Source organism: Eretmochelys imbricata, chromosome 1 (genome assembly GCF_965152235.1).
Source record: "Eretmochelys imbricata isolate rEreImb1 chromosome 1, rEreImb1.hap1, whole genome shotgun sequence".
Classification (NCBI taxonomy): Eukaryota; Metazoa; Chordata; order Testudines; family Cheloniidae; genus Eretmochelys; species Eretmochelys imbricata.
Genome location: NC_135572.1, coordinates 246,552,875 through 246,580,506, shown reverse-complemented (window position 1 = coordinate 246,580,506; position 27,632 = coordinate 246,552,875). Strand labels below are relative to the sequence as shown.

Here is a 27,632-nt window from a genome sequence, read left to right as displayed (position 1 = left end):
TTGGTCAGTCTTTGGACTCTCTGATGCTGCTGTGCTTCAGTTCACGAGGGCAAAGGGGAGAAAAGCGACCTTTTGAACTAAAGGACTAGGGTTAACATTCTAAGGCTGTCACCTACTGTAAGCTATTTAATACTGTAATACTATTTAATAATTAATAATATTTAATAACACAATGTTGGTGCACAGTTTAATTTCTTGATAGTGCATTTCAATTAAAAAGTTTTGATAAGCTTAGAGGAAATGAATTTTTTTATTTGCTTATATATGGCATGAATAAATACAGATTTACAGATCTTTGCATGCAAATTTATTGTCATATAAAACAGGCATAGGTGCTGACTTTTTCTTTTCCCCAGAGGTGCTCACCCTCACTCTGCCCCTTCCCCTAAGGCCCTGTCTTTGCTCTGCCTTTTTCCACACCCTCTCTCTCCTCTTCCTCCCCCAACTCTCAGCCCTCTCCCAAGCCACACCCCAAGCCGCTAAACAGCTGTTAGGTGGTGGCACTGAGCCCTATCAGGTGCTTGGAGCAGCCTGCACCCCCTATCAGCTGTTTGGCAGCCATGCAGCCCCCATCAGCTGATGAGTGGGGGCAGGAAACAGCTGTGGCCAGTGGGTGCTGAGCACCCACTATTTTTTTTCCATGGGTGCTCCAGCACTGGAGCACCCATGGAGTCTGAGCCTATGATGACAGGGATAAATCATGCATGCAAATCGTGTATCATGGGTTGTGAAATGGGCTACAAATGCAATATTAAATAAGGTATTCAAAAGTTTAACAAATGGCAGAGAGGCACCGAAGACTCTCTTCGCCTGGGGTGCCATTTGCTCGAGGGCGAGCACTAAATTTAATGTATGTCCTGAGAAGATGATGATCTGGGTCTTTTACAGTAGAACCTCAGAGTTACAAACACCTCGGGAATGGAGGTTGTTCGTAACTCTGAACAAAAGATTATGGTTGTTCTTTCAAAAGTTTACAACTGAACATTGATTTAATACAGCTTTGAAACTTTAATTTGAAGAAGAAAAATGCTGCTTTTAACCATCTTAATTTAAATGAAACAAGCACAAAAACAGTTTCCTCACCTTGTGAAATCTTTTTAAAACTTTCCCTTCATTTTTAGTAGTTTACGTTTAACACAGTACTGTACTGTTTTTGCCTCTGCTGCTGGCTGATTGCATGCTTTCAGTTCCAAATGAGAGGTGTGTGATTGACTGGTCAGTTTGTAACTCTGATGTTCGTAATTTTGAGGTTTTACTGTACATAGTGCTTTTCATGAGTAAATCTCAGCACCTCCCAAACTTTGTGTTCATCTTCACAACACCCCTGTGAGGTAAGGAAATGTTGTTATCCCCATTTTACAGATGGGGAACTGCAGAACTGAGATGCTAGCGCCCAGATCCTCAGACGTATTTTGGATCCTAAACTGCATTAAAATCAGTGGAAGTTAGAAGCCTAAACTTAAAAGATCTGGGCCTAAGTGGCTTGCCCAAAGTCACACAGGAAGTTTTGTGGTGGAAAAAGGAATTTAACCAATTCCTAGGTTAATGCCATAACTAAGGCTATGATTTTTTCACAGAGGTCTGTGACTTCAAGTGACCTCCGTGACTTCAGCCCATGGCAACTGAGAGCTGCACGGTCCCCCAACGGTGGCTGGGAGCTGCAGGGTTCCTCTGCTGTGGGTGGCGGGGGTTCCCTGCAGTTCCTGGGTGCCACAGGCAGAAGGAGGACCCTGGAACTCTGAGTGGATCCCCACAGCTGCCTAGCTGTTCCGGGTGGTGTGGGGACCCTGCAGCTGAGCCCCCCACTTTGTCATAGATATTTTTAGTAAAGGTCACAGACAGGTCACAAGCTTCCGTGAATGTTTCTTTATTGCCTGTGGCCTGTCCATGACTTTTACTAAAAATATCCATGATAAAATCTTAGCCTTAGCCATAACTAAGGCTGTGATTTAGTCACTGAGGTCACGGAAGTCATAGAATGTGTTACTTCCAAAGACTTCCGTGACTTCAAGCAGCCCCGGCTGGGAGCTGCAGGGTCCCCTGCCTGGTGGCAGGAGTATCCCACAGCTCCCAGATGCAACAGGTGGACCCCCCCCCCGCAGCTCCCAGCCATTGCTGGCAGCAGGGGGGACCCTTGCAACTCTCCACCTCCGCGGGTGGCAAGAGGGACCCCTGCTGCTCCCATCTACCGCGGGTGGCATGGGGATCCCCCGGAGTTCTCTGCCTCCGTGGACGCTAGGGGAGGCTCCCGGTAGCCGTGGGTGGCAGGGAGAACCCCTGCAGCTCAGAGCCACCAGAGGAGGGGGACCCTGGACCTCTGAGCCCACCCACAGCTACCCAGGCTCCCTATTTTGTCATGGATATTTTTAGTAAAAGTAATGGACGGGTCACGGGCTTCCACGAATTTTTCACTATTGCCTGTGATCTGTCTGTGACTTTTACTAAAAGTATCTGTGACAACCTTAGCCATAACCAATAAAGGTCATATCAAGTCCCACTGGCCCATATTCTAAAGTGCACTAAAGTTCTGCCCAGCATATCTGAGGAGAGTTGCTGTAACTTGCTTGTAACAGACTTCTAGGGAAGATTATGCCCATAGGGTTTGCTAAAGCACAGCATGCTCTGTCCATGCTATCTCTCATCCCCAGCCTGCCACCTTTCATCCCCGGTACACTCTGGAAAAGGTGGCGTAGAGTTGCTGATGTCAACTTTATGTGAGTTAGGGATTTTCCTCTGAGAGTCGGGGATCCCCAGCTGCCCTGTTAAAACACTACAAGAAGCAGCACAAAGGGGCCAGCGTGGAGGTTCAGGATCTTTCTCAATCATTTGATTTAAGGCCCAGTCAGTAACTGGGAATACAGTATTGCCTTCTAGGTCTCTTGCTTGCTGTTTTTTCCCAGGATGATGTGGGGGCATCACATGCTTTTACATTGTATTGCCTTTCAACTGTCAGTGTAACATTTCTTCTGTACACAGTGAGTAGCTGCTATTTGTCATGAAGTGTTTTTTGGGTAGTTGCTCATCAGTAGTTTTTAACTTACTGCATACTGTTACAGAAAATTGTTCTAATTATTACTCCGCTTGAAATTGTGGTACCACAAAGGTTCTCATTAATTATTTTGTCTTATTGTATTATTAATAAACAGACTCATTTATTTCTGTTTTATTGCTCATACGCTAAAAGAGAAAATACAGTAATAAGTTCATCTTTCCATGTTTCCCAGGTTTTTTTTCTTGTGAATTTATTTTTCTCACCTCCCATTCAAACAGGTCTTGTGTCTTTTTATTACTCCCTGACATCTCATCTTCTTGCAATTTTTCAGTTGCTTCCCAAGACTTTCCAGGGAACAGTCACCAAAAACCATGGACCTAACATGACTGACCACCAGAGGTTGCCAACCATCACTTTGTTCATTCTGCTTGGATGTCACGTTCCTTTCCCTTACCCTTTGTCTGTCTTCTCTGTATAGATTGCAAGCTCTTCCAGGCAGCCACTGCTTATTACTCTGTGCATATATAGTGTCTAGCACAATAGTGTCATGATCTTGATTGGTCCCTGGGGGCTACCTTAATACAAATAATTTAAATGATCATCTCCTGTGGATTCCAGTTATATACACACGCTAGCCTGATCACTGGAGAAGTGCTGAAGACCCTTAACCCCCATTGATTTCAAAAGGGTATAAAGTGAGTGGGAGGGTTATACTGTAGTGGCAATTTAAAACATGAAAGTGAGATCCTTGCCCCTTCTTCAGCCCCTTTACACCAGATAAAAGGACTAGTGTGGTAAAGGGGCCCTAAAAGTTCTGTATTTGGCTTGGGGAGAATACTCCAGGCACAAGCATGCTGGAGGACAGCCATAAGAATGTTTGCCAAGGATCACCCTGCTCCACAAATTCCAGCATAGGGGGTAGGGTGGGAGGAACACAGCAAGCAGCCTTGTAGAGATTCTGGGTAGTGCCATCTGCCAGCTCCAACTGGAAAGGTGCAAAGGAAATCCTAGGAACAACTTTTTCCTCCTGGAGGTCTGAATGGATTTTTTTTTTTGAGTGGGTTGGGTGATGCAATGATACTAGAGCATTTGGGGCTTCCTGCTGCATGTCCTCAATACCTCCTGTAAGATGTTGAGCACCCACAATTGATGCTCTGCACCTGGCATGATTAAGCACTTAAGCCTGGATCATGCAAAAACTTATGCACATGCTTAACTTTAAGCACTATGAGCAGCCACCCAGAAGTCTGTGGCGATCTGTATGGGTGCAGGGTCCATGTGCACAGAGTCATAACTGGGATCAGGACCATAATTAGACACTAGATCTTATTCTCAGATACTGTAAGTGTGGGACAGTTATTAATAGAAACCAGTTTCTAGATGGAGGTCGACAGAGGCAAGTAACTGGAAACCTCCCTTGGAAAGTATAGACTGAAATCACCATAATGTCCCAGGCAGGGTATATTATTTGCAGTGTTTTTCTAGCTGTGTTGGTGCTAGGATATTAGAGAGACCGGGTGGGAATAATAATGTTTTTATGGCCACATTTACCCTGTTGTGTTTTCTCCCTCTGGCAGTTTAGTTTGAAACTACCTTGCCGGGAAGAAATGGGAGGGGCCCCATGCTGAGAGGGCCTTTGGCCAGTTGCTTCTCGGGGAAGATAGATGAGGATCTTGTCAAACTTGGTTGGGAGGCAGGGCTGAGGATGCATTTTGCATTGGGACTGTTTTTTTTTTTTTTTTTTTTTGGCCTGAACAGTGACAGACCGGAGAACCGGCTGGGGAACACGCATGAGAGCCCTGGTTTGGGAGCGGGGGCAGCGCCTGCGGGCGGGGAAGGGTGGAGCTAAGAGAGGGTGCGGAAGGGAGAGGTGGGAGGCTGCTCGTCACTTTCAGCCTGGAACGAGGACTCCTCACTCATTCACTGGAAGCCAATAGGGAAGGACCGGAGCAAAGGGAAGCTGGAGGCTCAGCTGACCACCGTCTGCACCTCTAGAGAAGGAGGCGGCGCAGAGCCGCCGCAGGGTATCGATTCACCCCCCTCCCTCCTCTTTAATTAAGAGATCAAAGAAACTACTGGAAAAAAATACACCCCCCCAGTATAACGCATGAAGGGGGGAAGGAGAGGGATGATGTGTCTCCTGGGAGGGAAGCCTGTGCTTCCAACCGTTTGATGCTGCAGCAGTTCGCCATTGCGAACCACAGGTCGCAGCCAGCCGAAAGAAAAGCCGGGGGGGAGACCCCCGCAGCCCGGCTGAGATTTCTGCGCGCAAAAGGCTCCCTGCACTTCAATGAGCGGCCCCCGGCCGAAGGGAGGGAGCAGCACCCGGATGACCCTCGGCTCGCTGCTATGGCTCTTTTTGTTCCTCAAGGTAAGGGAGAGATCGCATGCATCAGCCTTCCCCCCCACGCCTTGCATCGCCCTCCCTTAGCGGGGGGGGAGCTGGGAGCTAGGGCAGGGCAGATGTGCGGGTGGAGTCGTTGATTGTTGTCTCCTTCCTGCATGTTTTTTTTTTTTTTTTTGATGAATGTGTTTTTTTTTTTTTTAAAAAAAGTGGATTTGTCACATTTCCTCCCTGCCGCCTCTCCCTTTGTGCTCCTTAACCGTGAATAATAGGAGCTGGCGTCAAAGGTTGGTTTGTTGGAATATGCTTCCTAAGGCAAAAGGAGGTCACTTTCACGGGGAATCTCTCTCGGCTCCTGTATGCTCCAGTGCCGGCAGACACATTTCAAGGGGCTTTTTGTTCTTCGGGGGAAACGTGTTGCCTTCAGTGGGATGAAGACTTAGGAACCAGCGCTGCTATTTTATTGTTTGATCTCACTGTGCCCATTGCAAGTGAGCTTCAGTTTCTTTTGCGCAGAGAGAGAAATCAAAATGAAAACAGGAGAGACACATCTTTAAGTAACCCTTCATGCTTGAATAAACCTCCCTTTTGGTCTTTCCATTGCACTGTGCTGATATCCGTAGCGGAAAACCCTATTGCGGCTGTTTATAAATTCCGTTTTGAGATGCAGAACCTGATCCTTCGCTGGTAAAAATCCAGCCCCGCTCCAGTGAGGTGAATGGAGCGATGTCAGTTTACATCTGGCCTTTTATGTGTTGCATGCATCAGAAATGTGTACCATGCAAATATGCCGCCAGGCTGCAGTTGCTGCTCCTGCTGCTTTAGTTTATACGATTGTTCTGCCGAGGCAAAGTTATTTAATTACTGGGGTATCAGCAAACATGTTGAAAGGTTGACAATATGATATCCATTTGAGAGTGATTTGAAATTTAATTGCACAGTAATTAAGTTCCATTACGCAATAAGTTCACTTAGTTCTTTCCTCCCAACTGATTTTGATCAGCAGAGACTGTCTAGGAATGCAAGGAGGTAAACTGGAGCTATCCCTTCAGCACCCCACTGATACCTAACCTAGGGCCTGTTTCTGCAAGGTGCGGAAGCCTAGGGTCATTGAGGGGGCACTCAACACCTCAAAGACAGTCAGCCCCATGGACAGGATCAGCCCAATAAAGATTTCTGAAATGCGTAATCTGGCCATGAAAACATTCTATCACTAAATATACCCGTTTTTTCATGTGTTTTATTTATTACAAGGGCACCATTGTGATCATGTAAAGCACAAATGGAAAAAAAATATTTTAACCATAGCTGTGCTTACTTAGCTTTACCTTCAGATTATTACCATTCTCCGCTCAAACTCAGAATGTCTTCCTGAGAGATTCATTTTTCAAAGCTCTGCTTAACGCTCCGAGCTGGGTTACACATGACCTTTTTGTCTTAACGCTTTTGGGGCTTTTTACCGTTTCCTTCAGCCTATTTAATATGCTTCATGTAACTCTCCTAAAGGGAAATGTACGTACCACACAGGCATATGGCATTGCCTATAATGATCATTGCACTGAAATTACGGTATTCTGCACGTTTTACAAAACCAACCCACCAGTTTTGGATGATTGTCAATCACTGCTTAAAAGAGCTCCTCCGCTAAGGGCCTGACCCTACAATTCCTCTCTCGTGTGAGTAATCCTTACTGGTGCAAGTAGTCTCATTGAAATCAATAGGACTATTTGTGTAAGAGCTTTCAGGATCAGGCCCTAGAATAGCAGTGGTGTAGCTGGCAAAGACTGGCATTGCATTTCCAGAACTATTTAGGAGAAGCTTCCACCACATCTATTCAAATTATGTTTGTTGGAAACTAGTCCCCTCACTTCCACAAGAAACATAGATTTGTTTGAGGTAAAATGGGAACGTAGAGAATAGGCTTTTGTTTCAAAGAGCTTGATCAAAGATTCTTTTAGAAATAAATTGTTACTTGGTTCTTGCAGATAGATGAAAAGTTTGCAATTAATTTATATTCTAGCTCAGGTTCCGATTCAGCCAAGCACTTAAGCACGTGTGTTGCTTGAAGCACATGCTTTAGACTATTGATGGCAATGAGACTGTGTTATGTGCATAAATGTTCTGCTAAAGCAAGGCCTCTTGCAAAAGCTTTTCATCAGCACTGATGAGACCAAAGTTTGCTGCTACAAAATAAAAGGAAAACGTGTTTTTACACGGAACACACTCTACCTGTAAAATATATGGTAAGAAATTTAGAAAAGAGAAAGTTCGGAAAGCTAAAGCCTCAGGGTTTCATCCCAGGAGAAAATAACCACCACTTCTGAGCCAGATAAATATCAATAATACCACTGACTGTCTGCTCAAGAAAGGCCAAGGACTAGAATTGCAGGAGATGCTTCAGAGTGATAATGAAGTGTATTAACAGAGTTGTATGGTGGCTTGGCAGATCAGGATTGCAGTGCATTGGAAGCACAGTATATGACTGTGAATATGATTTTAGTAGGATGGCAAATTTACTTTTATTAATTCATCTGAATGGTCACTAGATGCTATGACGAGGGGTGCATTCAGAATTCGTAGACCGGAACAAACGGTTGTGAAAGGACAGGACTGAAATGCATTGGAAGAGTTCTATGAGGAAGCTTGTATAGAGCCTCACCACTCTGGATATGGTCACAATTAGAATTGTGACTGCAGCCCTTGGTAGATATAGCTACATCAAAGCTAGCTAGGGTAACTCGAATAACAGTGAAGCCATGGCAGCACAGCCACTTGAGCGCGTACCCAGGGTCCTGGGTGGAGTTCTACAGCCCATGCTGCCTCTTGGGCTGCTGTGGCTTCATTGCTATTGATCAAAATTAGCTCAAGTATGTGCCACAGTGCCAGCTCTCGCTGCAGGGCAGGTAGGCCCTTCGTGGTCCGTTCAGACCACCGCGACGAATCCCTCTTCACGAGCATTAGGACAAGAAGCAATGGGCTTAAATTGCAGCAAGGGCGGTTTAGGTTGGACATTAGGAAAAATGTCCTAACTGTCAGGGTGGTTGAGCACTGGAATAAATGGCCTAGGGAGGTTGTGGAATCTCCATCACTGGAGATTTTTAAGAGCAGGTCAGACAAACACCTGTCAGGGATGGTCTAGATAGTACTTAGTCCTGCCATGAGGGCAGGGGACTGGACTAGATGACCTCTCGTGGTCCTTTCCAGTCCTACGATTCTATGAAATTCATTCCATTGTCTTTAAAGATCTAAACTAATTTTTTTTGCAATGAAAAATGAATGAAATTAAAGAAGTCAACATTTCTGCACAAAGCATTTTGTTCATTCTGTGTCATTTAGACATGCCAGCGTGTTGGAGGCAGATTAGCACTGGCTCCTTAGGACTGCTGAAATTTGCCAACCTGGCATTATTAAGTTGATGTTTTGCCTGTGATCTCATTGAGAAAACAGCTGCACTGAACTGAGAATCTGAAGAAGGGCAAACAGTGTCTGTGTGCTTGCTGCTTCAACATTAGCGGACCTAATGTCACTTTCTAAGCTGCATCTGTTTGGTAGGTATAAAATGTCATTCTTACTGCCCATCTGGCAATTTGTAAAACAACAACTAGGAAGCTGCGCCCAGTGACAAACCTGCTCAAACTATTTATTCTCTTCCCTTCCTGACATTGTTTCATAGTTTGAGATACACACTCACAGCTGAGACATGAATCCTGACATGGTCCAGTGCAATAGCATTTACTTATCTTGAAGCACCTCAGTACAAACCTTAACCCACACAATGCTCTTCACCACTGGCTTTCCCAACTGACAGCTGATTTGGAAACTAGCAAGAGATTTCACCTGGGGAGCAGAGGCCAGAGATCAGTAAGGATTTACGGTAGGTGGGAGGTGAAGTAGGTTAGAGCTTCCTTCAGAAAATTGTCCCAGCCTTTCTGATACAGGAATCCCTTACTGACTTAGCACATTACTTAACCCTATTGGTTCCCAAAAGCCTTGAGAATCAAGTTCCATGGTTTGTTTGTGTGTTTATGTATTTAGATTTAAAATGATAAAGACATCATTCAAAGACTCGAGGCACCCTAACATAATTAATCGTATAATAACTAAACTACTATTAAATTAGACCTCAGCAGCATTAAAATCCACTTCACAGGAACTTGTCTGGCCAGTCAGGCTGCAACCTTCATCACCTAGGAAGCACATCCCCAGCCTTCTCGCAAAACCCTATTGAACACATTTATTTTGCAGTATGACTGGAGAGTCCCCAAACTTGGACCAAGCAGGGTGCAAGTTCCAAAGTCTCAGGCCCTCACAGAAAAGGCCTTGCCAGCTGTAGCTTCTCTTGTATAATGAAAGTGATCCACCTCGAGCGCCCCCTGTTGGCTGCAGCTGTGGCAGTATGGCATGGTGAGAGAGGTAGTCCCTCAGACAGGTCAGTCCCAGGCCATTTATAGTTTGAGGTCAAAATCAACACCTTAAACTCTACCCAAAGACCAGTGAGCAACTAGAGCAGATCCTGACACAGGTGTCACGATGACCTTCTCAGTAAGCAAACTGCTGCATTCTGTTCCACCTTCGGTCTCTGAATGGTTTTAAGGTGTAGCCCAATGTAGAGCAAATTGCAATATCGTGATCGTCAGGTGGCAAAAGCATGGGTAACCATGTGAAGGTGTGCACCTGAAAGGAAAGGCCAGTGTCCTAGCCAGATGCAGATGGTGAAAAACTGACTGGGTCACTGCTGAGCTATGATTGCCAAACAGTAGCGGGGGGGGGGGGTGAGGGGTCTAGAATCACCCCTAAGTTGTGAACACCATTAACTAATGGCAGCATACTTCCTCAGTCACAGGAACTGATCTTATCTCTGTCCTCTCCTCCAGCCGCTTGCCCCAAACAACCATCATCACTACCTCAGTCTTAGCTGAGTAGAGCTTCAGCCAGCTCAGTCTCATCCATGCCCCAATCTTGACTAGACAGGGAACTTCATCAGCTGAGTGGGATGACATGGAGACCTATGGTTGGGTATCATTAGCATATAAAACCCACCACACCCCATGTCTCCTTACTAATCCCTCTAATGGCTCCATATACATGTTGAACTGGAGTGGGGAATGGAGGGCTGACCCAAGTCAGTTTTTTTACCATCTGTGTCTGGCTAGGAGGTTGTGTGCTTTCCTTTTGGATGCAGAATTTTGTCATTGTTATCCATGCTTTTGTCACCTTAAGATTAGACCACTGCAACGCACTCTACATGGGCCTACGCTTTAAAACCACTTGGAGACTGAAGCTGGTGCAAAATGCAGCAGTTCATTTATTGAGGGTGCATCTTTTGGCACCCCACAACTGAGAGCTCATTGGGAAGAGGAGCAGTTGTCCACAGCTACCTGCTGAGATCCCTCTAAGCGGGGGGAAAAAATGAAGCCACTGAAGAGGAGCCCCAGTGCAACCAGTACAGTCTCTGTGCCATAACCAGATGTATACCCAAATAGACCAGAGTAAAGGAGATCAAAGGCATCTAGATTTTGTTTGAGTTGTCTCTCCACAATTATACCAAAGAAGGGAAGAGAATGCTGGTCAATAAATAGCAAGACTGTCAGAGTCCAGTGAGTGCTTCTTGAGCAAAGGCCACACTATTGCACCCTGAAAGTAAAAGATACCCTGCCCTCTCTGAGAGGTGTGAACAGTCTCACCAAGTAAGGGAGTTAGTACTTCCCCACTGACTTTCACTAGCCAGGAGGGACATGGACCCAAAAAACAGGTTGTGGGACAAAGTTCTCCCGACACCTCCAGTACCTTACGGAGCATCACTGGCTGAAATTCTAGCAGAGAAGACAATGTTCTTGTTCCCTTAAGACATTGCTTTGCCACCACAGAAACACAAAATACTTGTATCTATTTTTTTAGCTTGTCTTAAAACTATCGGGTATGTCTTACCTCCATAAATCTTAGGGCCTGATCCTGAAGTTCTTACACTGGCAACCGTCAAACTGGTATTATGTACTGCTGGATTGGGCAATTGCAGTGGTAGGTTAATAACCTCTTTATTACCACAAGCACTGTAGCCCTCTAAAACTTATTAAGCTACACTTTAATTATTGCTGTCTTTAAATGTTGACCTCGGAACAAAAGGTTTAGTTAGTCAAAAGATAAAACAAGTGATGATCAATCTTAAAACGGATTAAAATTAAACTTTTATTTTTTCATAGTTTGACAAATGAAACTCCAACAGCTACAAGATGGCAAAATCGTTTAGTAAGCATTCCAAAAAAAAAAGGACTGTACATTTATTTATGGCACATGCCATTACATGCACAATGGTAAAGAGAAATTGCAAGGGCTAGCAGTTCACATGCTTCAGGGCATGAGTTGCTCTGCTGGTAGGGTCAGGAGGAAGTTTCCTTAGTAGAGGATTGCATGGTGAGAGCATGGAATGGGAATCAGGAGACCGGTTCTAACCCCGCCTTTGACAATGATTCATTGACTTTGGACAGACAAGTGACTCCTGGGGAAATTTTCAAAAGCAGAAAGGACGTTCATCAGGACTTGGGCACTTAGCTCCCCTTTGACTCTGTGTCTCAGCTTTCACATCTGTAAACTAGAAATAATACCTACTTGCCTCTCAGGGCTGTTTTCAGGCTTAATCAGACAGGGGCAGATCATCAGTGGGAGTCTTTCTACTGACTGCAATGGGCATTGGATCAGCCCTGTTAGATTGCTGAAGGCTTGATAAAAAACAGTGGAAGCACTAAATAATTATTATGACTATTGCATTGTTAGTTGCAGTGTAGGGGCCTTATGTCTTCCTTTGAAGCATTCGGCATTGGCTGTTCTTGGAGACAGGACAATAGATTGGATGGACCATTGGTCTGCTCCACTCTGGCAGCTCCTATAGTCCTACATAAGAATGCTGAATTTGGAGAAAAGGTAAATGAAGAAAATAGCCTAGGTAAATCTATATTCTTCTACATAGCACACATTTTGGGGGTGGGGGGGTTATCCTTCCATGATCATATATCCGCTCCTGATATGGAAATTCTGAAAAGAAAAGGGTTTTTTTATGAGAGAAACATGACATTTCACATTAATTTTAAATGAATTCCTTAAGATCAGTGTTACTGCAGCAAATAACTGAATTAATAATGTAGAGATGCTTAAAGTAAAATGTTACCAGTTTTTCCCAGCACTGTACTTTGATCTTGAACGACAATAATAAAGGTGGAGCGAGTAACTCATAATGAAAGAAAGGGGAAATGCTAATTTGATATGCTAGGAAATGACACTGGCTTTTAAATGAGGGAGTTCCAGAAATGACACGATGCATCATGTTTGGCTTACCATAAAGACAGCATATTGTACCACAGTGAAAGTGGGGAGTGCTGTGTCCATATTACTGTAGTTATTGTATTTCCTGCATGTAATTAGAGCACAAATACCTTACTGTAAGCATTAGTGATGGGAAAGATGGTGACATTGTTGACAATAACAGAAAAAGCAGCAAGAGGGGGAGGTTTAGGAAGGAAGATAATAAACTTGGTTTTCGTCATGTTGAACTCCTCACACGACCTCCAGGAGGAAATAGGTGGAGATGTGTGATTGAATGGGGGTGACATGTTGGGGATAGAAAGATCAATTTGGGATCTTTAAATATAGAGGCTGGGGGTTTCAAAGGAGTCTACGGGAAATTCAGCAGGGCTTAGGTGCCTAATTGAAGTTATTGGGAAAGATGGGAATTGTCAAGGTTCCTCCCCCACTCTGAACTCTAGGGTACAGATGTGGGGACCTGCATGAAAACCTCCTAAGCTTACTGTCACCAGCTTAGGTTAAAACTTCCCGAAGGTACAAATTAATTTTATCCTTTGTCCCTGGATCTCCACTGCCACCACGAAACTCTAACTGGGTTTACTGGGAAACATAGTTTGGACACGTCTTTCCCCCCAAAATCCTCCCAACCCTTGCACCCCACTTCCTGGGAAAGGTTTGGTAAAAATCCTCACCAATTTGCATAGGTGACCACAGACCCAAACCCTTGGATCTGCGAACAATGAAAAAGCATTCAGTTTTCTTACAAGAAGACTTTTAATAGAAGTAAAGAAATCCCCTCTGTAAAATCAGGATGGTAGATACCTTACAGGGTAATTAGATTCAAAACATAGAGAATCCCACTAGGCAAAACCTTAAGTTCCAAAAAAGACACACAGACAGGAATAGTCATTCTATTCAGCACAGTTCTTTTCTCAGCCATTTAAAGAAATCATAATCTAACACATACCTAGCTAGATTACTTACTAAAGTTCTAAGACTCCATTCCTGGTCTGCCCCAGCAAAAGCAGCATACAGACAGACACAGACCCTTTGTTTCTCTCCCTCCTCCCAGCTTTTGAAAGTATCTTGTCTCCTCGTTGGTCATTTTGGTCAGGTGCCAGCGAGGTTACCTTTAGCTTCTTAACCCTTTACAGGTGAGAGGATTTTTCCTCTGGCCAGGAGGGATTTTAAAGGGGCTTACCCTTCCCTTTATATTTATGACAGGAATGATGGAGGTTTTTATGGAATAGGTTATACAAGGTCATATTTGAAGACATCAGATATGTAGTAGTGCATCATCTACACTAAGGTGGGGCCCCTGGTATGCAAGATCACCTGATATTCTGAGACCTTCACAGCAAAGACCACTATATCAGAACATTTTACAGCACAATGGGTAAAAGTAAAGAGAGAATTTCAGCCCTAAAAATGAACAGAAAAATGCTGTGAAAATAAAGGGCCAGAACATCAGAAGTCAGTGAAGCAATGCCAATGTACATCAGCTGAGGATCTGGCACGTTATTTAAATATGGCTGCTTGTAAGATCCGAGGGAAACAAAACTAAATTCATTGTTTAAATAGGTTAGGACATTTTGTTAACTTATCATTTTTGTCCTACCTGCTGTGAGGTTTCCAGTGATCACCTAAGTGAACACCCTAAGTGTTCAAAGCGTTCCTTAGGGGATTCAGCCGCATGACTCCTACTAATACTAATGGGACCAGGATAGCTAGAGCCTTGAGCACTTTAAAATTGTGATGGTCCGTCTGTAATCTCCTATAAGCTCCTCTGCTATGCTGAGGCCTGCTTACATGACGCCCAGACAAGTTCCAAAACAACAGAGATGTTTCAAAGCTTCTAAAGTCTATATCACATCTGAGCTTCTCCACGTTTCGTTCTGAAGTCTTGGATCAGACACATCTCAAGAGTTGACCTCTTATTGGTTTACTATTAAGCAGACAAGTTTCAAGAGAAGCCCACAGGTGAGAGAAGGGAGTGTCCTAATCATCCTGTTTCTTACATATAATTTAGTCAAAGTATGTGGGTTACACAGACACCAGCTACATAGTATCACTTCCTCTTTGTTCACATGGGGTAGTTGTCTTAATATTGAAGCTCTTTACCCCGTAAAGGCACAGTCCCACCAAATGAGGAGTAACAGTTCATTGCAAGTGTTTATCCACCACCACAATTGCTGATAGTACAGTTGCTATAAACAATGAGGAAATGGTAAGTCTAGTTGGGAAGAATCAACCTGAATGGAAACATTCATTTAAAAATGTAGTGAAAAAAAATTGGTTCTAAGGTAGTAGATAAAATTACACTGGCATTTAAAAGAAATAGAAATTCCAGAAGTAGAACACTAAGGGTATGTCTTCACTACCTGCCAGATCGGCAGGCAGCAATTGATCCAGCGGGGATCGATTTTTATCGCGTCTAGTCCAGACTGCAATAAATCGACCCCCGAGTGCTCTCCCGTCAACTCCTGTACTCCAGCTCGGCGAGAGGCGCAGGCAGAGTTGACGGGGGAGCGGCAGCAGTCGACTCACTGCAGTGAAGACTCCATGGTAAGTCAATCTAAGTATGTTGACTTCAGCTACGTTATTCATGTAGCTGAAGTTGCGTAACTTAGATCGATTTCCCCCCCGGCCCCCCGCCCCCAAGTGTTGACCAGGCCTAAGATAGTGTAATGAGCACCATCGTGTTCATGTGCAACACTGCCCTCTATTGGATGGAATCAGATCTGCGCAATTATTCATAATCCGTATATTGCTAACATCTATCCAAGATTCTACTTTTGGGACCCAATCCAAACCCCAGTGAAGTCAACGGATCAAGCCCTTGGAGCAGGATGATCTGAGATCTTTTCCTGCTGCTGTGAAGTTTAGCATTGCCATGATCGTGTAGCAGAGTGCTAACCATGAAGTCCTATTGACCTTGGATTAGTTATATTAACACTAGCACTAACTAGATGCCACTGGATAGGCTGACCATACATCCTGTTTTGGCCAGGACAGTTTTTTTTTTTTTTAAGCCCTGTCCTAACTGATAATCAGATGGCAAGAGCAAATGGGACAAATACCCACTTTTGTCAAAAAGTGGGGTGTGGAGAAACGTGTAAGGGAGGTGAGCGGCACCTCATGCAGGGGGGCAGGCAGGGCTCAAGCAAGCAGCGACTGCCCGTCCCAGCCTCGTGCAGGGGGCAGGCAGGGCTTGGACAAGTGACTCGGGTCAGCCCCACATTGGGGGGAGGGGGCACTTGGGCAAACCCTGCGCAGTGTCACATTTTCCCTTTGAGAAATATGGTCATCCTACCACTGGATGGCTTAGGGTTTTAACTATTCTAAAGTTAGACAATTTTAAAAAGTCTTATTTAAACAGAACTTGAGCAGTGACCTTTCTCAACTAGTAACAGTATTGAAGAAGGCGGTTGCATTGTAACCAGACTGACAGAGCTAATAAAAAGGGAACAAACTTGAACTCTTGCATTCTTATAGGAGGTTTTTCTTTACCAGAAGTGGAATCTAATCCACTTAATTAGAGCTGGGCAAAAATGAAGGTTGTTTATGGAGAAGCCCAAAACAAAGGGTGGTTGAGATTTGGGTCTCCTATTTACCCAAATGCTCATATTTTGGTGACTGAAGGGGATTGGTAAAATGGTACTGGTTTGGGGCCACTCTCTCCAGTATTACATTGTTCTCTCAGAGCTATAGATGTACATAAAGCAAAACACTGTGACCAAACATCCCATAAAATCAAAATACCCACCCAAACATGGATCAGAATTTTCTATCTGGTCCCTACTTCTGTAATAAGGTGAATCAAAACTCCAGATCAGAACTCTCCCAAACTTCGGGATATTTGAAATCCAGATCATAATTTGTCAGCTCCACTCAGATACAACAATGGGACATTTGTGGTTTCTTAGATCATTTCACTTGTCATAGACATCTGCTAAGCTACAGAACGGTAGACCTCTATGCATGCTATCAGGCAAAAGGCCAATTCTTTTCTGCCAATTAAAAAAAAATCAGACAGTTTATCTAAAATGTAGAAAGTAAGCACAATTAGATTTTTCTACTTCAGTGGTTGAGTTGCAGTTTAAGATACGTGGGTGGAAATTAATTTTGTGCCAAAGAGAAATACATAGGGCCACGTTCTGAGCCGGCGTAAGCATGTACAACTGTACTGACGTCAGTGAAGCTGCCCCTATTTACAAGAATTCTGAGTTTGGCCTGTAATGCAAAAATTCTTTGGGCTCAATTCTGGCCTCAGATTTACAGGCAGAACCACTATTTGGATTGGCTGGAGTTCTAGTCTTCTGAGAATAGAATGGGGCCCAGAGCTTAGGAAATAAATTTTAAAAGAAAGGAAAACAAATGGGTAAAGAGTGGCAAGTTAATCCCTGATATTCAGTGGCTTTAACCACACTGACTTCAGTGTTTACACCAGCTCTATCCACATCCACAGCATATGATAAATGCCCCATACAAATGATGCTTCCCCCCACGCTCCTTTGATGACCCATTCCTTTCATCCTTGCTGGTTCCAACTTTTCTAGATCCTTAATTAAGCAACATGTTGTGGCTTGGCTATTGCAAAGCTCCTGCTGGAGCATGGAACTGGTCCATAATGAGTCAGGGAATTCTCAACTTTTTAATATTGCCTGATTGGCAAAGTTCCTTTTTTCAGGATGATTTTTATCTTTTGGAGCACCCAGACAATAAGAGAGTTTTACCTGGATCCCTGTGGGTAGGCTCCATCTTCCAGCAAGGATTTCTTGGTGTTATGAATCCTTTCTGCTTAACTGGTATGGCTGTACATGGAGCAGTGTTTTGCATAATCCCTTCCCAAGTGTGCGTGGAGGAAGGGGAAATGAGATGTGATGTCTGGAGAACTTTTCCCTGTTACCTGAAGAGCGCATTTGAGAATTACCCGTTTTTAAATAAAATGGGCCTGGTTCTCTGTCGCTCTGAATGGCGTGCAGTCACTTACACCAGTGCACAGTGGGCGTAACGTGCAGCCAGATCAGAAGGGTTAGTTTTACACTCCCTTTACACTGGTGTGAATGACTGCACATGGTGCAGAGCATTGGAGAATCAGGCCCAATATCTTCTGTTGGTGTGTCCTGAAATTGCATCCATTGACTCAGTTAAGTACAGCTTGATGAAACAGAAATCCAGCTTTGAGAATTTCATTATTGCTAGCATCAGGAAAGAGTTAAAATTTAGCTAACAGCTAAGACAGAAACCACAGACCAAGCAGGAATGTTTCAGTAACTCAAAAGGCACTGACAACTGTAAACAATTGATAAGCTCATATGGTCAATGCCCACCCAGTAACTCAGTTCTTAGAACAGAATAAACCCTCCCTTCACAGGCCACCAGATATTTGTAAGCAATAATCCCTATGCCCCCCTCCCCGCCCCACCTCCTTCCCCCGCAAGCACAGATGCTTAATGCAATAGGATGACCTCTGTACGTATGTACTGTTCTTATTTTTATCTTTGTTTAGGGTTCTCTCTGTCTCTGTATATACAAATAAATTAATAAGAAAATGTATATAACTGGCCTTTAGGGCACCATATCTTTGAAGCTGCTTGTCAGTCTTCCCGGTGCCGTGAATAAACCCCCTTCAGTATTGTCTGTGCTTGCCTGATTCTTGGGGAAAAGAATCTTTTTGCCTAACACTAGGTACTGAGCCCCACTAGTATTCAGTGTGGCACAGACCTAGAATAATGGTCTATGGTACGTAGGAAGTCAGGCAAGATGATCTAATGGTTCTTTCTGGCCTTTAATTCTATGACTCTATGAAAAGACAACGTGAACTGTGCCGGTAGGTACTTAAAATCTACTTCAGATGCAGCCAAAACAGTTCATATCTGAGGTGGGCTCAAAAACCCAGATGGAGATGTTGAACCCCTACAAAGCCATCAGTATGATGCAGCCAATCAGAATAATGCACTCATGGACATTCCAGAAGAATATTGGACTAGGACCCAAGCCACATTGGTTCTGTTCTCAGCCTGACTACTGAACAGCAATGTTACCTTGTGCAAATTTCATCGCACTGTGCCTCTGTCTCCCCTCCTGTCTTGTTCACTTAGATTGTAAGCTCTTTGGGGCAGGGACGGTCTCTTCCTATGTGTACAGTGCCTAATACAATGGGCTCCAATCTGGTTTGCTACTGCAATGCAAATAACACCAAATCTAACATACAAGTTAATAGTTATGGGTTGCATTTCTCCCCCTGCTTTAAGCCTAGTTACAAAGGCCGTTCAGACAACAGAGATGAAGATGACAATTTAATATTAGAGCCCCCAAGTGGGTGAGGTAATGTCTTTTATTGGACCACCTTCTGTTGGTGAAACAGATAAGCTTTCAAGCTATAGAGGTATTACCTCACTCACCTTTTCTCTCTAATATCCTGGGACGAGCGTGGCTGCAACAACACTGCAAACAATAATTTTCATATGTCACAGATTGGTGAGCATTATGAGGTTAGGAAATAAGGAAGTGTCGAAGAAACAGAGGAATTTTGGAGAACGCAGAACATGATATGGAAGCTCCTGTTGCCCTGGCATTAGCACACTCTTATTTATGCTTCCTTTCTCTCTGTACACCTAGCTCTTACTACAGATGTGCCCTGCCTGTTGTGTTTGTTAATTAAGCTTTTACTGGTAACTTCTTACAGTCATCATTCACCACATGGAATCAAATCTTACTCTCTTTAGGCATTGCTGGAGGGTTTGGCCTAGTGATCAGGGTGATTTTACTTCTCAGAATGGTGGTTTCTTTAACTCATCAGAGACAGGGAAGTATTTTGTACCTTTATGAGTGTCGCTCAGATATAGTCAAAGTATGTTACAGTTTGTGGTGATGCGAATTAGAGCCAGTTATAACTGGGTTGACCAGCCTTGGCATTGAAGTGTCTAGTAGAATGTGAACTGTTCTTCTAACATGGAGATTTAGCTATGTGATTTGGGAAACCTTGCTGTTTCATGGGAGGATATGTGGATCCCATCCAGTATTTGGGAGGAAAGGGTTAACCCTGTCACTGTGATAAGAAGCATCTTTCTGCCCTGAGTGCCTACAACTAGCCCAGCCCTGTTAATTTGCTGAGCTACAATCATGTCTAATCCTATAAAAGGCAGACACCCAGCCTGTGGGAACTAGTTGCAGGATTCAGGGGGAAGGCTAGAAGTCTAAAGCAGGGGTGATTTTCACTTCTATGTGAGGAAATTCTGGCAAGGTGAGCTGCAAACCATAATGACTTTAAGGTTTTAGTACTGATTTTCAAGGTGTTATGAGCTGGAGTTGATCTGGTTACATTCCCTTGAGAGGCTGTGTTCCATTACTGACCCCTGGAGTCAGCCACGTTGTCTTTTGATTTGGACACACAACACCTGCACTCCAGCCCAGCTTACATTGCTGGCTCCCCTGCTCTTTTGCTTGCAAGCTGGATTCCAGCTCTAGCTCCTTGACCCCCCCGTCCCCCTCCCCCGCTTCTTGGCTCCATGGAACAGTGCGGAGAGCATGTACTGCAGTCCAATTAACTTCTCCTTAAGGGGGAAAGCAGGAGCAGGAGGCGGTTCTGGGCAGGTCCCAGTGGAGAAGGGAGGTGGAATGCAAAATGTTGGTGCCTGGCTGCAGCAAAATGGCAAATTCAGTAGCAAAATGCTCAGTTCTGTGGCATCATGATAAAATGCCTGATGGCACAGCTGTGGAAATATGGACACCTTGGGGCCCTGACTGAGATGAATAGCAGTAGTGCCAACCGTGTACTGTTTAAAAATCATGAGATTGGCTTACAAAACATGAGATTTCTTTTTAAAATAATACATTTCGGTTTCTTTTTCTTTGGCTTTTGAGCCTTTAGGTTTCACTTGGGTCACATTTTCAAGCTTTGGTTTGCAATTGTGAGAGCTATAAAAAAATTTTAATGGAAGCAATTTCTCATCATCAGTAGTTTCTAGGGGCTTTAAGCAAAACATTAAATATTGCAAAACTCATGATAAAATTATTAGCTTTAGCAATACTGAATTGGGGCAGGTTGTTGTTCTTCTAGCTATTGTTTAAGGCTTTCTGTGGATCTCTGCATCCATTTACATTTGTTTCACAATCTCAAGGGTCTCTCTACTACCGTAAGGGTCAGAATTTTTTATTTATTTTATTTATTTATTTTTTAATGAAAGTTGAGATTCTAGAGAATGGCCAGGATAAATTCAGTGTGAATTTACTGCAGCCAGTCCAGTGTATAAGAATGTTAATAGCATAGAACTAACTTTAGGACTTGGCTAAAGAAGCCCTATCTTAATTTACTTTAGATTCTTGTTGAGGGAAGCTGATTTCAGTTTAAGTTTCAGGTCTTTATTCATCATGAAGGAATAAAGGGTAGCAGCCAATTAAAATAAACGAAAAACATCTTGCACGTCAACTTGCAAATATATTTGTGCAAGTTGACGTGCAAGGTGTTTTTCTTTTGTTTTAATTGGCTGCTACCCTTTATTCCTTCTTTCTATATAATTTAGTCACCTTTCTCTAGTAGCATCAGCAGGTCATTTCCATTTGATGGCTCTTTAGATGTATGTCCAATGAGTTAGTGGCCTCCGTTAAGTTTCTAATAGCTAGAGAATGGCTTAAGCCCTGAAGCAAACAAATTGGCCACAACTGCATCCTGTTAAAAAGAGAACTGTAAAAATCAAGATGGACAAATATGTATCTCAAGGGAAAATATGAAAACCTTTGCTGGAAATTTTCCTTAGAGTATTTGTATTGATTGCTGAAACACTATTCCTTAAATCAATAAAGCATTAAAAGTACTCAATACTCTTAATGAGCTCCAATGGAACTGTTACTTTGGATTGTGATTACAACTGCCATGTGACTGTCTTTTCTTACCAACATTTTATTACTAATGACTTATAAATTTGGAGGGGAGGAAAAGATTGCTGGTGCATTGCACCACTACCCATTGGTGTAAGCACAATCCTCCTTTCTTTATAGAAAATGTCAAAAGTTTAGAAAAGTCTAAATTACAGAAGGAAAAAAATTAAACAAGTCACCTTTCTCTGTTAAGAAGATTGAGGGGAGTGCATGACTTTTTCTCTGTTCCATTTCACTTATTACTTGTTCTACATACAGCTGTAAAAAGGCAACACGCTAGCTCTACCAGGAGAATAAGGCAAACGTGCATTTTTCTGCAAATTCTAAGAAGGTGTACCTGCTAGGTAAACAACCTTGTGCTCTTTTTACTGCAGTATCTTGAGATGTCAGGACTGGAGTGAATTGTTTTGGGACCAAAGAGGGATTCCTATGAAAAAAAAAGTTCTTCTTTGAGATATGAAAGATGCCTTTTAAAAAAGGCGTGCCATAATCCTTGTTGGGGAAGGGTCCCCTAAAGGGAAATGATGGGGAATGGGAATTGGAAGAAAGTTTAAAACACGTATGGACTTCTGTAACCTTTTGTGGTCTTCCATCTCTGGGGAGCTATCTTTTGATTAACCCTAATGTAGCCATGCATGGAAATAAGGCCCCCACACCCACCTCTCTGCACAGTAGGGTTATGCCACCCAAATCTTGGGGTCAGGTCCTCAGTCCAGTGGCGCCCCTGTGGTCCCACTGTAGACAAGTGTTGGGTGGGGGTGGATGAACCCAGAGTTCCACCTTCCCTCATGTTGCGGTCAGTGGAAAGGGCTGGGGATACAGGGAACCGGAGGAATGAGCTGCATCCTTTCAGGGGCTGCAGTAAAGGCACTAATGTAAAGTGGCTCCCCCTGCAGAGTCATTAAGTTTATACATGGGGCTATGCCTAAGGGCACAGTCTAGCCTTATGTTAATAGGAAAGCATGTTTATATCTTAACAAAACAGTTATGGTCTATCTGGCAAATATGTTTTACCATATAGTCTGTAGTACAGTCCTGGCACTTCGCAGTTGCTAGTGTTTCTATGCGAGTTTTGACTACTACAGCAAGTGTCTTGGAAGCACCATTTAGGAAGAGGTTTCTTCTGACTTTTGTTTTTACTCTAGGTCAGGTAACAATTGCTTTCCTGCTGCCTCTTTCTCACTGGAGAATAGAAGTTAGGTTTCTTTGTGCTCTCCTTAGTGGATATCTCAATAACAATTTGAGTCAAGGAGTATCTTGAAGAAAGCAATGTGTATTAGAAGTAGAGCCAGCAGAAAAGTTTATTTAGCAAAACTTTTTGCTAAATAAATCTGTTTCTCAGAAAATTTTTCTGAGCAGCTCTAATTAGAAAATTGAGATAAAATTTGAAATGTATCAAATCACTCTGAAGCCTAGGTTTTGTTTCTCTGCTTGTTTTCTTACCCATGCAACCTGTGTTCCTATGGTATTTTGTCTGCATATGTAGATGAATTCTGGACTCCCGAATATGCATCTTGTACGATATGAACCAGATCAAAAGTCCTTTGCTAACATAGTCATTTGCATATACAATTAAGCTACATCCAGGTACAATCTCTGGTCTTCATATAATATGTATTCAGCAGGGGAGACAAATCCATTAACATTTATATAGCTATCCTTGCCCCTTCTGGCAGACAAGTTTACTGCCTTCCTGTACGAGTTTACCTAAGCTCTTTACCTGGAGTGTTAGATTAAACATCTTTCTCTCTTTTCCCCCCTTCCTCTTGTTTCTCCACAGTCTGTTTTGTATAACTGAGTAATCATTTCTCTCCGATGCTAGACTGTGCTATACCATATGTACACAGGGGGTTTTTTTGTTTGTTTTTAAATGCATATTAGGGTTTGTAATCTGTATGCAGAGTCAGCTTTTAGAGCAGGGGTGGGCAAACTTTTTGGCCCAAGGGCCACATCAGGGTTGCAAAACGGTATGGAGAGCCGGGTAGGGAAGGCCGTGCCTCCGCAAATAGCCTGGCCCCCGCCCCCTCCCACTTCCTGCCTCCTAACAGCCCCCCTCAGAACGCCCAACCCATCCAACCCCCACTCCTGCTTCTTGTCCCCTGACCGCCCCACCTCCCCGCTCCCTGTCCCCTGACTGCCCCGACCCCTATCCACACTCCTGCTCCCTGACAGGCCCCCCCGACCCATCCAATCCCCCCCCACCCCTTGTTCCCTGACTCCCCCCTCCTGGGACCCCCATCCCTAACTGCCCCCCCAGGACTCCACACCCTATCTAGCCCCCCCGTTCCCTCCCCCCTCAGGAACCCCCAACCCCCATCAGATCCCCCACATCTCCTTTGTTGAAATCATGGTGGAATTCCTCAAGGGCTTCTTTTCCATGGGTCCAGATGATGAAGATGTCATCAATATAGCGCAAGTAGAAGCCCCTACTCTACTTGCGCTATATTGATGACATCTTCATCATCTGGACCCATGGAAAAGAAGCCCTTGAGGAATTCCACCATGATTTCAACAATTTCCATCCCACCATCAACCTCAGCCTGGTCCAGTCCACACAAGAGATCCACTTCCTGGACACTACAGTGCTAATAAACAATGGTCACATAAACACCACCCTATACCGGAAACCTACTGACCGCTATTCCTACCTGCATGCCTCTAGCTTTCACCCTGACCACACCACACGATCCATCGTCTACAGCCAAGCTCTGCGATACAACCGCATTTGCTCCAACCCCTCAGACAGAGACAAACACCTACAAGATCTCTGTCAAGCTTTCTTACAACTACAATACCCACCTGCGGAAGTAAAGAAACAGATTGATAGGGCCAGAAGAGTTCCCAGAAGTTACCTACTACAGGACAGGCCTAACAAAGAAAATAACAGAACGCCACTAGCCGTCACCTTCAGCCCCCAACTAAAACCCCTCCAACGCATTATTAAGGATCTACAACCTATCCTAAAGGATGACCCAACACTCTCACAAATCTTGGGAGACAGGCCAGTCCTTGCCTACAGACAGCCCCGCAACCTGAAGCAAATACTCACCAACAACCACATACCACACAACAGAACCACTAACCCAGGAACTTATCCTTGCAACAAAGCCCGTTGCCAATTGTGCCCACATATCTATTCAGGGGACACCATCACAGGGCCTAATAACATCAGCCACACTATCAGAGGCTCGTTCACCTGCACATCCACCAATGTGATTTATGCCATCATGTGCCAGCAATGCCCCTCTGCCATGTACATTGGTCAAACTGGACAGTCTCTACGTAAAAGAATAAATGGACACAAATCAGATGTCAAGAATTATAACATTCATAAACCAGTCGGAGAACACTTCAGTCTCTCTGGTCACGCAATCACAGACATGAAGGTCGCTATCTTAAAACAAAAAAACTTCAAATCCAGACTCCAGCGAGAAACTGCTGAATTGGAATTCATTTGCAAATTGGATACTATTAATTTAGGCTTAAATAGAGACTGGGAGTGGCTAAGTCATTATGCAAGGTAGCCTATTTCCTCTTGTTTTTTCCTACCCCCCCCCCCCCCAGATGTTCTGGTTTAACTTGGATTTAAACTTGGAGAGTGGTCAGTTTGGACGAGCTATTACCAGCAGGAGAGTGAGTCTGTGTGTGTATGGGGGTGGGTTTTTGGAGGGGGGTGAGGGAGTGAGAGAACCTGGATTTGTGCAGGAAATGGCCTAACTTCATTATCATGTACATTGTGTAAAGAGTTGTCACTTTGGATGGGCTATCACCAGCAGGAGAGTGAATTTGTGTGGGGGGGTGGAGGGTGAGAAAACCTGGATTTGTGCTGGAAATGGCCTAACCTGACGATTACTTTAGATAAGCTATTACCAGCAGGACAGTGGGGTGGGAGGAGGTATTGTTTCATATTCTCTGTGTATATATAAAGTCTGCTGCAGTTTCCACGGTATACATCTGATGAAGTGAGCTGTAGCTCACGAAAGCTCATGCTCAAATAAATTGGTTAGTCTCTAAGGTGCCACAAGTACTCCTTTTCTTTTTATGCAAAAGGTCTCTTGTAAGGTATCATTACAAAGCTTATAATCTACTGAGTGTGTTTATCCTATTTGTTTGACTATATCATTCTTGTATCTAAAATTAGAAATAGGAAGTCCACACTGAAGTCCTATTGTAATTATGCAAAGTGTGGGCCATTAATGATGGTTTAGAATCTTGATGGCTCCCATTGACTAGGACAATTGGTTGTAAATGGCTCTGTTTACTTACAAGCCTTCCTGTCTTCCTGTGAGTTAGGCTGGGAAGAATGGAGGCCTTGGGGTCTCACAGGACATGTAACCATGTCACCTGGTGCTGGAATCCATCTTAAACCTGGTGCATTTCCATTTAGAAGGAGGGGTAGGGACCAAGAGAGACAAAAGATTCCCGCCTTGGGCCAAAGCTTAAAAGAGCAGGTGGAGCAGAACAAGGGGGGCCCAGTCATGAGAGATCCTCTAGTTACCACCTGAGCTGGAACTAACAAGGACTGTACCAGGGGAAAGGATTGGGCCCAGACTAGGAAGAAGTCTAGTCTGTGAAAGAAGCTTACTGGAACATCTCTGAGGCAGAAATTTACCTATATTCAGTTTCTTAATGTATTAGGCTTAGACTTGCATGTTTTGTTTTATTTTGCTTGGTAACTTACTTTGTTCTGTCTTACTTATTACTTGAAATCACTTAAATCCTACTTTTTATACTTAATAAAATCACTTTTATTTATTAACAAACCCAGAGTAAGTGATTTAATACCTGGGGGAGCAAACAGCTGTGCATATCTCTCTGTCAGTGTTTTAGAGGGTGGACAATTCATGAGTTTACCCTGTATATAAAATGGATTTATTTGGGGTTTGGATCCCATTGGGAACTGGGTGTCTGGGTGCTGGAGACAGGTAACTTGCTGAGTTGTTTTCAGTTAAAGCCTGCAGCTTTGGGGGCATGGTTCAGACCGAGGTCTGAGTTGCAGCAGGCTAGCATGTCTGGCTCAACAAGGCAGGGTTCTGAAGTCCCAAGCCATAAGGGAAAATGAGCTCAGAGGTAATTTCAGCACATCAGATGACAGTCCCAAGGAGGTCTCTGTGACCAAATCCATCACACAGGGCACATGGAAGGAGCAGAGACTGCAATTGTCTTTGGCCAATGCCACCTCCACCCTACATGCATACCTTGTACAAGGACCAAGAACAAAACTAGCCATATGTTCAATAATCCTCTATTGTGTCTCAATCTTTCAATTTTTCTGTGGCTTACATTTTGATTTGTTAAATATATTAATTCACCTTTAAGACCTGTTTTTCAGAGGTGCTAAGAATGCCACTTCCAGATTACATTGGTGGGAGCTGAAGGTGCCTAGTACCTCTCAGAGTCAAGCCCCGTTTGTTCTGAGCTACAGTGAAAGATTGGGCTCCATATAATAACTGAAAATATTTATAAATCTGATCTGTCATTTGAAGATAGATATCTCATAATGCCCCAGAATACTGGTGGGGGTGCAGGTAATAAAAATATGATCAGCTGGGAGGGGTTTAAATTGCAAAAATGGAACACTGTTCCTGATGTAAAAAGAGAGGATTTCTGGGAAGGGGAAACCGGTGTGAAGGGGGGGGGGGCACATTTCTCCTCTGCCCCCCCCCCCCCGAATGAAAAACTGAGAACGTATTCAGCAAAGGGAAGGGTGACGTATTGTATTTATGCCTCTGTCTCCCTTTCACTGTTCTTGTCTACTCTCACCCTACTACTGTCCAGCTCTTACCCTACCATTCCCTTTGCTAACTCCTGCCACCCCAATCCCCCTGCACCTAACCCTTCCCACCCCATTCCCCTCTTGGCACAAACTCCCCAAGTTTCCCCCCTCCCTTTAATCAACACCTGCTCAAAACATCTCTCCCTGCCCCACGCACACACACTAGGCACTCCCTTTGCCCCAGGTCGAGAACCCCTCCTTTTCTTACCTCACCTCTCCATAGCTCAGAATTGCCCTTTCAGACCTGTACACACTCCCACTCGATACTCATTGCCTCAGAACACTGATCCTCCTCTACATCTGCGTGCATGTACTCAGCCCTCCAAACTCAGAAAACCCAG

At 43.9% G+C, this 27,632-nt stretch overlaps 1 protein-coding gene across 1 annotated transcript in view; it reads left to right on the top strand.

The window, feature by feature from the left end:
• Nucleotides 1-5,282: 5,282 nt before the first annotated feature.
• The window catches only part of PTPRO (protein tyrosine phosphatase receptor type O), a 213,879-nt gene continuing 191,529 nt past the window's right edge, over nucleotides 5,283-27,632 (top strand). Inside the window, exon 1 of the mRNA XM_077807489.1 lies at nucleotides 5,283-5,363. Within this exon, the coding sequence (XP_077663615.1) occupies nucleotides 5,283-5,363 (81 nt within the window). The remainder of the gene's footprint in view (nucleotides 5,364-27,632) is intronic.